The sequence below is a fragment of the Leucopleurus acutus genome (genome assembly GCF_964270905.1).
Source record: "Leucopleurus acutus genome assembly, chromosome: 13".
NCBI lineage: Eukaryota > Metazoa > Chordata > Mammalia > Artiodactyla > Delphinidae > Leucopleurus > Leucopleurus acutus.
In genome coordinates, this window is record NC_139155.1 from 64,033,264 (window position 1) to 64,046,461 (window position 13,198).

At 66.3% G+C, this 13,198-nt stretch overlaps 1 protein-coding gene across 2 annotated transcripts; it reads right to left on the reverse strand.

Annotated features, from left to right (window-relative positions):
* Nucleotides 1-348: 348 nt before the first annotated feature.
* SCARF2 (scavenger receptor class F member 2) lies at nt 349-11,114 on the reverse strand (the record flags this gene model as incomplete). Of its 2 annotated transcripts, none has more annotated exons than XM_082852766.1 (11): nt 349-1,259; nt 2,042-2,194; nt 3,299-3,414; nt 3,686-3,803; nt 3,876-3,979; nt 4,588-4,716; nt 4,847-5,065; nt 5,167-5,686; nt 5,875-5,976; nt 6,079-6,137; nt 10,936-11,114. In XM_082852766.1, the coding sequence occupies 11 exons, from the start codon at nt 11,097-11,099 to the stop codon at nt 349-351; spliced, it is 2,595 nt and encodes an 864-aa protein (XP_082708892.1). The 2 variants fall into 2 exon arrangements, with proteins under 2 accessions (XP_082708892.1, XP_082708893.1); XM_082852767.1 differs by having other exon boundaries at nt 3,299-3,429; nt 10,936-11,099.
* Nucleotides 11,115-13,198: the final 2,084 nt, after the last annotated feature.

Sequence of the window (13,198 nt, forward strand, 5' to 3'; positions counted from 1 at the left end):
AAGGTGACCCAGCCAAGGCACTCTTGGCCAGTAAGAGGTGTTCTTTAGGCAGAGCCCTCCTGCCCTTGGCCTTTGAGACCCGGGCTGGTGGGAGCCCTCCACAGGCAGGCCATGGGAAGGGAGGGGCCAGCAAAGCGTCTGTCAGGCCTTAGCCACTGGGATGGGGCTTCCTGCCCGAGCGCGGGACCCCATCCAGGAGGGCCGTTGGGCCTGAGCCAGTGAGACGCAGCCTCCCGCCAGGCTGCTCTGGGCTGGGGCCCCCGCGGGAGACGCTGGGCGCGCACGGGACGCGGGGTGACAAGCAGCGCTGCTAAGCCGAGGAGCTGCAGGCACGGCGGGGCCGACCTACTACAGGGTGGGCGCGCCCGCCCGGCCCGGCTCGCCCGCCACCTCCCGGCTCTTCTTACGAGGCGGCTTCTGGATGGGGGTCTTCTTTCGGGGGGTGTCGGATCCGGGCGCGCCCGCTGCCGCCTTCTCGGGCCCTGGGGCCTCGGGCGCGGGGGGCGCGCGGACCGGCGAGGCGGGAGGCACCGAGCGCTTGGCCTTCTGCGGCGGCGCCGGCTTCTCTCGGGGGCCCTGCGTGCCCACGGCCACCTCGGCGCGGCCCAGGCTGCGAGTCTTGTCGCGCAGCTCGGCGGCCAGCATGGAGGCGGCCTCAGGTGCGCTGCGCGGGGGACCGCCAGCGTCCGTGGGCTCTGAGAGGCCAGGGCCACGGCCCCGCGCTCGAGCCCGGGGCGGCGAGGGTGCGGCGAGGGCCGGCCCCTCCTCTGCCAGCCCCGGGGGTCGCGGCGTCGGGTCGCGGGCCCTAGGGTTGCAGGGCTCGTCCGGCCGCGCCGATGTGTCGCTGGGCGTCCGTTTCCTCTTGCTGGGGCTGGGAGCGGCCTCGGGGCCCGCGGGTGGCGGCGACGGCGCACGCGCGGCGGCGGCACCGTGCTTGCCGTGGATCCAGGACACCTTGGGCTTGGTGGCGGGGTCGGGCGGCGGTGGCTTCCTGCGCTCGGGCGATGGCGAAAGCGACAGGCCTCGGGCCTCGCCCCGGACCCGGGCCGGCCGGGCCTCACGCCGGGCCACACGCGCATACAGCGCCCCGCCAGGCCCGTCCCCGCTCGATGCTGACCGCTCGCTGTCGGAGGACGCGCGGAGGGGCGTGGCCTCCTCCGCGGGCGTAGTCACCGGTGCAGGGGACGAAGCCAGCGCCTCGGCAGGGGCAGGGGCTGGGGCGATGGGGACCTCCGCGTCCCGGCTCTCGGTTGCCGCCTCTGACAAGGGACGAGCGGGGCGGTCACCTCCTCCGGAAAGAGCTTGGCCCCCCAGCCTCCAAGAGCAAACCCTCGCTGGCGCCCCACCTCCCCTCCTCTTCCCGCCCCAGCTGGCGCTCAGTCGCCGTGGCATCCAGACATGCCTGGCACATTCACTGCACTGACCACAAACTTAGCTCAGAGCCCCGGAGGTGGAGGGCTCGGGTAGTGGGGCTAATTCCTGGGTTGCAGCCCCAACTCGGCCTGGACTCGCACCCCTCCCCCACCACATCCCCAGCCTGGGGGGCCACCATCACCACATTTGACCCTCGATTCATAGTCCTTCTTTAAGAGAAAGGCCTTCTAAGGCTCAGAGGTTAGTCACCTGCCCAAGGTCATTCACGGGGGTGGTCTGGGGAAGAGAGAGGCCAGAAGCCCAGCTATTCAGGCTGCTTCTTGATGTTTGTGAGCCAAGGCTTCAGGTGAAAGTGTGTCCCCATATCCTGCAAACCCCATTTCCTGTCTCCTCTGCCACCTCCTCCCCAGGCCCGGAATTTTCTCTGCCTGGTCTCCCCAGAAGTGAACCTGGGCTGTGGCTACCTCCCCAGACCCTACCCCAGTCTGGTGCTGGGCAGCAAAGAAGCCCACTCTGCAACCTCAACTGTGTATCCACCCCCCAGTTAACAGCATCACTAGCCCTTCCTCCCCATGCTGCCTGTCTCTTAGAGCACAGAAATTTCAGCTGGAACCTTTCACTGGGTCAGAGCGAGAGGGGTCCTCACCCCAAGCAGAGGGGCACTCACCCTCGTGGGGTACACAGTATACGGGGCCTTCATCCGTGGTGTCAAAGGAGGAGAAGGAGGCCCGGGAAGACCATGATGGCGAGGGCTGCTCCAGCCCCGAGGGTGGCTCCAGGAAGCTGCAGTTGAGCGTGTTATCCAGGTCGTGATGGGCCACTGGGGAAGGAGGGAGGCATAGCTGCCAGGGGCCCCGCCTGCCCCAGCCAGTGCCCTCGCCAGCCCTCCTGCCACAAATGATGGAGGGACCCAAGTCAGCCCTACCCCAAGATAGTGGGTGGGACAGGCAATTCAACAGGCTAGTGTACGGCCAGGGATCTGAGTGAGGTCGGGGCGAAAGTTGGGAAAAGAGAGAGCACCTGGCTGGGAGAGCCCATCAGGGCCTCCAAGCCACGCTTCAGACCCTGTCTTGCAGCAGTTTTTGAATGCAAATGTGCAGTGGTGAAGCCACCCTTTGCCTCAGCCGTCTCAGCAGGCTGCACCCCTAGGCACGGCCTCCACAGACATAGACCCCACAACGGGGGAATCCCAGAGGCTGGCCAGCCCGTCCCCCTCTCACAAATGGGATGTGGGTTCCAGCCCCCACATCTGTGCCCATAAATCCCACTCTGCTGAGTGGGCCCAGGGGTTTTCTCAGCTGTCTGCATCTTTACCTCCCAGGAGACTTCATCTCCCCATCCCCCTCATCTTTGGAAACAAGTGGGAAAGACACAGAGAGACTCCACCCCGGTGTGAGTCAGTGCAGGCAGAAGGAGAGAAGCAGCATCGCCCCGCACCCAGCCCCGTCCTGAGGTAGGGTGGGGGCCGAGGGACCAGCCTGACCACTTTCCAGGAAAGACCCAGGGCACAGCTGGGGATCCGGGCCGGGGGCGGGTCTTCCTGTGGCAGGGCATTCGCACTCACAGGTGCCCGCGTCCACCTGCAGCTCGCATCAGGACCGACAGTGTACTCACTCCCGCAGACTGCGGGGGCCTACCGGCCGCGGATGTCCAGTCCACACTGCCCCACCACACCACACATGCAGTTACTCACAGTCACCGAGACAGGGCCCACACCTGACCGCACACGTAGGACCTCTGCCTTCCTCCAGGGCTCCCCTGCATCCGCAATCCTTCTTTCCTCCCCCTGGTCGCACCTCCCCACGCCCCCACATCGACACTCAAGGCCCCGCAGTTCCTACACCAACCCCGTCACACCCATTTCCCAGCAGCCTCCTGCGTCGGGGGGTGTTCCCCGGAGACTCCTTACCTACGTCATCCTTACCTACGACCTTGGGCAGCTTCTGCCTGCGGAGAGGGATCCGGGGCAGCTTCATGCTGATGCGGCTGAAGCGCCCGCATAGGCGCTGCGGCGCCTTCTTCCTCCCAAGCGAGAGCTCCCTGCGGGGGCGGGGGCTGAGCGAAGGGGCGGGGCCGTGCCTGTTCCAGAGGGGCGGGGCGAGCCCGTGGGAGCCCACCCACAGGGAGGGAGAGGCCTGAGCGGAGGGGCGGGGCCTAAGGCCGGGAAAGGCCCAAGGGAGCAGAACCTCAAGGAGGGCGGGGCCTGAGCTAACGAAGGGTGGGGCCCCCCAGGGCGGGGCCGGGAACGGCGCGCCGCGCTGCAGTCCCCGCAAGGCCGGAACCGGGGAAGGGAGGGAGCTGGAAGCCTCACCCGCGCGCGGGGTCCTTGCCGCGGCAGGCGCAGCAGCAGCCGAGCAGCGAGAGCAGCAGGCCGAGGAGCAGGGCGAGCAGCGCGCCCGCACCCATCACGCCCTTTCGCTGGTTGGTCTCTGTGGGGGTCACAGGGTCAGCGAGGTGCCGGCAGCCCCCGCACCCCCGCCGGGTCGCCCTCACCTACTCACCCAGGCGGCAGGCACCGGTGACCGGGTCGCACGAGTCCTCGTGGCAGCTGCAGGCCTGGGCGCAGTCCACGCCGTGGAGCCCGGGCGGGCAAGTCAGGTTACAGCTGCGGGGGCGCGAGGTCAGGGAGGGGCGTGGGGTCTGGGAGAGCCAAGCGGCCCTCGGTTACGCCTCCCGCCCTCGCCCCCGCGGCCAGCCAGCCCCGGCCCGGCCCCGGGTTCTCCATTCTCTAGGGACTGCAGCCCACCCCCACCTTCAGCACACCCTGAGCGATCAATGTTTTGGAAACAAATGTGTGCACTCCAGTGGGACGGAGTCTAGGGGACGGGCCGTGGACACTGGCCGCAGTGCCCATTACTGGGGCTGACTCTTCTGTGGGGGGAAAAGGGGCTGCCAGACGAGACCCTTGGCTGTACGTGGAGGTCCCTGCTCATTCCACATCATCTCCGGGTCACCTCAGCCCTGCAGCCCTCAAGGAACCCACTGGCCACAGGCTGACCTGGTCGCTAGATCCCGCTCGAGAGCTGGCTCCACCCAGGGCAGGAAACTGCCCCAAAGAGCCTGTTGTCTCTCCCTAGCTGAAGTATGGGGGCCAAGGCTGAGGGGCCAAGCCTGGGTCCCGCCTGGTCGGCCAACGCAGCAGCACCTGGGGTCTGGCTGGAGCCCAGTGCCGGATACAGACCCCTCAAACCCCTTGGGTCCCCGGGCACTCACTGGGGCCCGTGGACGCCCGGGCTGCACAGGCAACGTCCCGACTGGAAGTCGCAGTGGCCGCTGCCGCAGTCGGCGCACACGAACGCGCAGTCCTCGCCGTAGGTGCCATTGCTGCACTTGGTCTCACACCTCGGAACGCGGGGAGGAGGCGTCAGCGGAAACAGGCAAACGACCCTTAAGCCCACAGAGCCCTCCGCGGAGGGCAATCGGGGGAGGCCGGCTGGGGGCTGCGTGTCTGAGGCGGACACGGGTTGCTCACCGGTCACCGATCCAGCCCGCGTTGCAGCGCGTGCACTTGCCGGTGACGTGGTTGCAGGCGTGCCCGTCGCGACACGGCGGGCAGCGGTGGCCGCAGCCCTCGCCGTAGAAACCGGTGGCGCACGGCTGGTCGCACTTGGTGCCGTTCCAGCCGGGCTCGCACGTCAGGCAACGGCCCTCGGCCACCGTGCATGGCTGCTGGCCCTTGCACTGGCCGCATCTGGGGAAGGGGCAGGAAGCTAGGCGGGGTCCCGGCCGCCTCACCCCGGCTCCCTCGGCGCCTGCCCCTCCTCTCCCTCCCCGGCCGGGTCCCGCGCTTACCGGCGGCGGCAGCCGAGGCCGTAGAAGCCGGCAGGGCAAGGCTCGCGGCAGTACTTGCCCCGGTAACCGGGCTCGCACGCGCACGTGCCGTCCACCGGATGGCAGCGGCCGCGGAAGCACTGGCAATAGCGCTCGCAGCGCGCGCCGAACGTGCGCTCGCGGCACTGGCAGCGGCCGCTCTGTTGCTCGCACGGCGACGTGTTGCAGGCACACTGGTTGTTGCAGCTGCGGCCCCACCAGCCTGCGTGGCAGAGGCACGCGCCCGTCTGTGGGTCGCAGCGCGACGTGGCGCTACAGTAGCACGCGCTGGCGCACTGTGGGCCCCACCAGCCAGGCTCGCAGCGACACGCGCCGCTCCGCGGGTGGCACGCGCCGTGCTGGCATTGGCACGCATGCTCGCAGCGTGCGCCCCAGCGCCGCGCATGACATGTACACTGGCCCGTCACGTCCTCGCACTGCCCGTGTGGGTGGCAGACACACAGCTCCTTGCAGTCGGGACCCCAGAACTGGCGCGGGCACTCTGCAGAGCGAGCGGAGAGGGTGGGAGGCCCAGGTGCTCGCGACGGGGCCCAGACCCAGCCCGAACCTGCCCGCGTCCAGCCCCCCGCCCCCGGGGACCCACTCCCGACTCAGGCCCTGCCCACTCTCAGGCCCCGCCCATCTCTGGGATCCTGCCCCACTGCCCCGCCCGCCACAATCCGCGCTCACTGGTGTCGCAGTTGGCACCGAAGTAGCCATGGCGGCAGCGGCACTCGCCCGGCCGCACGCACACCTCGTTCTCCGAGCACGTGGAGTTGCCTTCGCACACAGCTGCGGACGAGACGCGCCCAAGTTGTCGCGAGTTCAGCCCCCACACTATCCCTCCTCTCTGTGACCCCGCCCCCTGCCCAAGTCCCAGGGTGCCCTACTCACCGATCCCACACTCGTCCCCCTGCTGCCTCCAGCCGGCGCAGCAAGTGAGCTCCTGGGAGCTGCAGGCAGAGAGAGGGCGCCTGAGCTCGGGACCCACTCCTAGTCCTCGCTGGGTCCCCCAGTAACCTCCACCCTGCCCTAGGGAGGTGGTTATAAAGGCCCTCATGTGTGCCCGGCACTGCTGTAGGTTTGGGAGACTCGAAGCGAATAAGACACAAATTCCAGCCCTCTAGAGTGGACACTGGGAGGCGGCAGATGGCAGACCACCTCCAAGAACTTCCCAGTTCCCTCTACAAGGGGTCTTGCCACTCCTCCTGATCTGTGCCCTCTTCCCCCATCCACTAGGCCAGAGAAGAGACCCCACATGTCCCAGGAGGGGCAGAGTGAGGTGGGGGTGGGGCAAAGGTCCCTGGGCCTCCAGGACCTGCTCAGACATGGAGGTCTAGGGCATCCCTGGGGGTGGGGTTCTGGCCAGATGGGTGTCAGGGATCCAGATATGACGTGACCTGGGCAGTGCCAGGACTGGCTGGGCCGGGTGGGCACATCTGGATGCCCAACTGGAGCACCAAGGCAGATGGGTTGTCTCTGAGTGTGGTGGACACAGCGAGGTGTCCACTTGGAGAGGGGCAAGGTACACCCAGGGAGTCCTCCATCTGAGTAAGGAAAGTAAAACTGAGGGCTGCAGAGCACCAGGGCGAGACTTGGGCTGGAGGAAGGCAACGTTAGAATGTCCTCCCCGTGAACTTTCATAAAATCTTGTTTAATTTTATTTGGCTTTACAAGGTACAGTAGGAGGTAAAAAAATTTATGTGTCCCATATCAGGGTGGTGCAGCCTCCCAAGGCCTGGGCTTATGGGGTGTGTAGGCACAAAGGTTTGGAGGCCCTGCCCAAGTGAAGCCATGGCCACTGGTGAGGGCCATGAGGGCTGAGGTGGGGTGTGCCCACACTGTGGGGCAAAGGAGGCTGAGAAGGAACAGACACTCAGGCTGCAGTTCTGCAGGGTCCCATCAGACCTAGAACTTCAGCCAAATGCTAAAGGCACATAGCCACCATTCACACTTCAGAGAAAAGGAGAGGGCCTCTTGGGAAGGATGTGAATCTAGAACCGGGATATGGTGATGGGAGGAGGTGGGAGGGGCCTGAGGACCCTGGGGTGGGGGTGGGATGGCCTGAGAAGGGAAAGGCTGCAGCTGCCCCATATCACACCCCTCAGAAGATGCCCCCCAACCGTTCCCAGCTCGAAATGATCACCACACCCTGGATGGGGCCCCCGGACTCCAAAGGAGCCCCCTCTCCCAGAAAGGGCTGGATTCTCCTTTGGGCCAAAGATATGGGACCTGGGGAACAGGATCCATAAAACCCCAAACTTCAAGGAATGGGCCACCTTATTTTCCACAAATAAAACTGGAAACCAGAGACAGGAACTCTAAGCAGGCCTGGATTTTCTGGCCCCCATTGTCCCCACTCACGCAGCTCCGAGATGGCCATCTGTAGGGAGACCCAGGTCCGAGGGCCCATCACCCTCCTGCCTCTTCTGCCAGTATGAACCCAGGTCTCCAGATGGAGAGCCTCTGTAGAGGTCCCTCCTGCAGGCAGCCTCACTAGATGGCCTGCTGGGATGGCCCAGGAACACTGACCACCTTCCATCCTGGACGACCTGGCTGCATGGCTCTGTAATCAGGTTGGGAGCCTGGTTTTAGGGCCACACTAAGCTGGATTGGATGACTGGGTCTGCTACTTGCTGTGTGACCTTGGGCACAGAACTTTACCTCTCTGAGCTCCAGCTGCTAAATCTGTAGAATGGGGCCCATAGGTTTGGCAGGAGGATTAAGAGAGTCAAGATGTGTCCAGCACAAACTATGAGCTCAGCCGAGGCTGTGCTGTGAGCTCCAGCCCATGCTGAGCAGGCTCTAGGAAGTCCCTGAGTTCACCTGGTCCTCCCAGCATGGCTGGTGCCCAGGCCCCACCCAACAGAGCTAACAACCCTGCTCCCCGGCAGGACAGAGCCCACGTGGAGGATGAGTCTGTGGGACTTTTCCTTCTGGGACGGGCTGGCAGAAAAGGCTGGGCTAGGTTGGCAGGCCCATTTTCTCAGATCTTATGAAAGTGAGATGACAAGAAAGATGGCCCAGTGCAGGGGTAGCTCCTACACTAGGGAAGGACCCTGGGGTGTCAATCCAGGCCCCTCAGCAAGCAGGCTGTGCTGCAGGCTGCCCCCCCATAGATCACTGTTACTGCAAATGAAGCTGCGGTGATTTAAACCTTCATCTTGAACCTGCCCAAGCCACCTCGGCAAAGCTCCCCAAGAGCACTGCCTGCTCACTGTGCCAGTGTCTGTCCCATTCTCTCCCCAGTCCAGACAGGAAGCTCCTCTGCCTCCACGCCCCCTGGGACTCCATGACTGCCCCACTCTCCTCCTTCCCCCCTAGGCACCCCTCCCCTGGTTTCTGCCCCACCCCCCGCCTCCCTCCCCTGCTCTGTCCACTCTAGCTCCCTGGGGAAGCTCCCTAGGTCCCATCCAGACACTGACAATGCCTCGGAGGCCTCGAGGGGGGCCCTCCTCCCCACTAGCCCCTCCCACCCCGAGTCTTCTCCATCTCAGGGTAAAGACTGTCCTTCCAGGCTGGGAGGCTGGAAGGGGACTCTGCTCTCTCCCAGAGTGGATCAACTGAGAAACACGCCAGCTCTACCTTCCAAACTGGATCTAGGATGGGACAGGCCACTTGTCCCCCGCCCAGCCTTGTGAGAGCCACCCTCACCCTCCCTGGTTCTCTCCCACCTTCTGCCCTCCTGCCCCAGTTCATCTGCCACCTGACAGCCAACCCAGGTCACATCCTGCCCCTCTTCTGTGCAAAGCCCACGGGGGTTCCCATCGCCCTGTGGCCTCTCCTCCACCATCCCTGTCCCAGCCCCCAGGGCTCCTTCCTGTGCTTCCAACAGGCCCTCTGCACTCAGGGCCCTGCCCCAGATGCCACCCTGCTCTGCCTCCTCTCCCACAGGCCTCTCTCACTCATCACTTCCCACTGGGTTTCCCCAACTGAACACCTCCTCCCCAGCCCTTGCCAGATGTCAGATGATTTGCTGTAAATCTCCTCCACACAGGACAGCTGTATCCCTGCACCAACAACAGGCCTGCACACATTAAGTGTATGGGATTTTACTGACTGAGAGCTGCTCCCTGCCCTAGTCCTCCTGCCTCCGGAGGGAGGGAACGCTAATGGGAACCTGGCAAGGCCCAGCCTTGGGAAGGTAATGAAGAGATGGTCCAGACCCTGGGGGGGATGGGGGAGTGCCGTCTTTCCCATTAACCAGCTCCACACAGGATCACAGTCATCCCTCCTCTACCACCACCACCCCCACTGGACAGGAGTATGGACTGGCCCAGAAAGGTTAAGCGTTGTGCCCGGGGCCACTCAGATGGGGAGAGGTGGCACCAGGATCTGAAACCCAACCCAGGCTCTTGGCTACTGGAACAGGCCGCCTGATGGAACATCTCGGGGAGAGGGGGAGTGGAGGAGGCTCCGGACAGCTCTGGCCTGCCATCGGATCCCCCCACACCCCACCCCCGGCACGGACCCCCACAGGGAAGGAGAGCCAAGGCGGAGGGACAGGGCCGGCGACGATCGCGCCCTCCCACTCCCCAGGCGGCCCCGCCCGCCACAGCCGCTGCATTCCTGGGGCCGGGGAGGCCCGGGAGGCCCGGGAGGCCCGGGAGGCGGCGGCGGCGGCGTCGATGTGAAGCAGATGGCGGGCCAGGCCGGCCCCCGCCCCAGAGGCGGGGCTCGCAGCGGGGAGGGGTCTGCGCGCCTCGGGATCCGAGCTCGGAAACCCCGCGCGGCCCCTCACAGCCCCTTGTCTGCCGCGACCGCCTGCCCCCGGATGCGGCCTCCCTGGGCCCTGCGGCCCAGGGCGCCCCCACCGCACCCGCCAGGAGCCCGTGATGCTTCTCCAGCTTCCCGCCTGCCTGGCGCCCCCGGCCCGCGCCAAGGCACCCCCTCACGCCGGCTCCTCGCCCCCGCGCGGAGATGCCCTTGACCTCGCAGTGGCCTCTGACAGACCGACCGGGTCCTCCGACTCCTGCGCCCACTCCTGGGTCCTGGCTTGCGCTCTTCGACCTCCGCGCAAGGTCCTGAGCCCGGCGCCCTCCGGCAGGGCCTGTCCCCTCCTGTCCCACACTGGCTTCCCCAGCCCGGCTCCTCGTGGCGCCCACCTCTGCGCCGCCCCTCTGCACCCCGTATCCCCACCCGGGAGTCCCCCATCCTCCCGATGCCGGCGCACGTCATTGTCTCTCTATTCCCGCTTCTGGGCCACTCTGAGCTCAGGCTCCTCGACGCCCACCTCCATAACCACCCTCTTCCCACCCGCGCCCGCTCTTTCTAGGACACAAATCTGTCCTTCCGACTCGCCTGCCTCAAGACCTCCGCGGCTCCCTCTTCTCAGGAGCCTCGCTCCATCTCTCCTGGACGCTCACCCTCCCTCCATCACGGCTCGAGCCACACTCGTGTGTCTGGGCCCTTGCACATGCCATGCCATGGGCTTGGAATGAGCTTCCCGTCTTCTTACGGCCTTCACAATCCGGCCCAAGGGTCCCTTTTCCTGGGTCTGAAATCTCGAACCCCGTGTGTCAGCCCTCTGGGCGTCCGCTGCCCTCCGCTCTACCCTCGGCCGCTTCTCGCCCGGGGTATCCTCGGACGCACCGTCGTGGCCCGGCGCCCGGGCTCGGCCTGGAGCGGAGCCGGGGTCAGCGAGGGCGGCCCGAGGGGCCCGCGCGTTTGGCTCAGGGAGGTCCTGGGCGCCCCCTCCCCCCGGCCCCGGGTGTCCCTCCGGCCCCCTCCCCCAGCCCGGCCGGCTCCTACCCGGGCGCGCGGCACACGTTGCGGCCGCGCGGGCTCAGCTCCTGGGGCGCCGCGGGGCCGGGTAGCAGCCAGAGCAGCAGCAGCAGCGGCGGCAGCGGCGGCGGCGGCCCCCCGGCTCCCCGGCGCCGCGCCGGCCCGGCCCCCCGGGGCCCTGCGCCCTCCATGCGGCGCGGGGCAGGCGCGGGGCGGGCGCGGGCGCGGGTGCGGCCGCAGCGAGAGCGGCCGGAAGCGGAGTGCGCGGCCGGGCGGGGGGCGGCAGGAGGGGCGCCGGGCCGGGCAGGAAATTCCACATCGGCTCCCTGATCCAGGGCCAGCCGCGGCCGGCCAGGCGGCAGCGCCCGCCCCGCGCGCCAGACCCCACCCTCCGGCCGCGCCACCGCCCCTCCGCGCGGCCCCCGCCCCCACGCGGCCGCGCGCAAACTTGGGGGCGAACTTGGAAGGGGCCCTCCCGAGGAATCACCGGTCGCCTTGCCTTTCCCTCCCTTCCCCAGACACCCACCAGAGAAGCGGCCCCTGCGCGCTCCCGGCGAGGCCAGGCCCGGGGCGGGAAGCGGGTGGGGACCAGGCGCGACGCACGAAAGCCTCCTGGCCAGCGGCGCCTCGGAACCTCCAGGTCAAGGCTGCAAGCCGGCCTCTGCTCCCCCCGTGAGGCCCTTCTATGTCCGGCTGTGCGGTCAGCACCTCCCGAGCGCCGGGCGCAATCAAAGCCTGCAGCGACGGCGGAGCCGGATGCTTGAGGCCTGTGAGTAGACTCGGTCTGGACCAGAGAGGCCTGGGTGAAGGGGCCCCCGTAGAAACAGACTGGAGAGATGCCGGGAGCAGAATGGCTCCGCGCGGGCTCTAAGAGAATATGGAGGTAAAGGCAGGTGTCGGAGGCTGAGGGAGGCGGTATGGTGGTGGTGGGGGGACAGGTCCAGGACTGAGACCCTGCCTGCAGCCCCTGTCAAGGTGTGACGATGGGCTGGAGGCCGCTAGTCACCAAGGAGAAAGTCCAGAAGGTGGAGTCAGGGCTGGATTCGTGGGAGCTCCTGCCTCGGGAGGGGTGGGGTGACAGCACAGAGCAGCGCAGGGGCAGCAGAGAAAGGGGGTGAGGAGGGCCTAGGGGGACCAGGAGGAAGAGGAACCCTGGGCCCAGGAAACAGAGGGGTCAGACCCAACCCCAGGCCCATGGGGTGGGCAGGATGGGCAGGGCTGGGGATGGAACAAAAAGGGGGGCAGACAGGTCCCCGAAAAGATGAGCTGGACTTTTGAGGACCTGAGAGTTGGTGGAAGGGCCTGGGCAGGGAGAGGGCAGCCGCTGAGGAGGGGAGGTGGCGTCCTGCCTCAGTTATGCGGGGGCCCCATCTGGAAGGGTGGGGCTAGCGGAGGGGGCCTGGAATAAGGGCCACTGAAAGGCCCAAGGCTTTGGGCATCACCAGGCTGGCAGAAGTCGGGATGGGAGGGAGCTTTGGAGGTTAGGGCCCTTCCCTGAGCCATTCTGGTGCAGGACGGAGGCACAGTTGGGGAGGGTGGCAGGGAAGTTGCACCCATGTGGTCATGAATGCAAACACTTCTCTGGGACAAGTAAAAAGGCCAACCACTTCTGGGCAGCTCTGCCTGGCCATGGCCCTGAATTCAGCAGTGCCCGGGCCCCTCCCATGGAACCCCCGTTGGCTGCCAGCAATGGAGGCCAGCAGAGGTCTGTGTGGCTGCACTGTCTGCCCAGCTCCTGACTTTAGAGGCATCGCCCTAGCTAGACTGGGTTCATGGACAGGCATCTCAAACTCCCTCATCTCTCCCCAGGGCTGCTTCCCGCCCCACAACCCCACCTCTGTGGGGGCAACACCTGAATGCCTGAATGTCACAAATCTCTACCCACCCCATCCGTGTACCACCTGTGTCTGGTGCCCGCAGGACAGGACCGTCACCAGCCTCGTCTCAGACCCACGGCCCCCCGCCTGTGTCCTGTTGCAGCCACCTTGCACTTGATGGTGAGTTCAGGTGTTGAGGGCAGGGCCCACGTCTGTACCAACCACCACATCTCCATCAGGAGACTGAGTGCAGGTGGAGTGGACGATCGTCTGTCTGCCCAGCCTGTGCCAGGTGAATACCAGGCTGAGGAAGCTGGGGGTTCATAGGCACCCATATGACTGACCAGAATGCAGACCGTGGGAGCCAGGAGCCTGGGCCGACCGGTTCTGACCGGGATGACTTCCTGGGGGAGGCCAACTTTGAAGGGTGAGGATTTTGCAGACAGAAAGGGATGAGCCACGAGTGAAGCAAA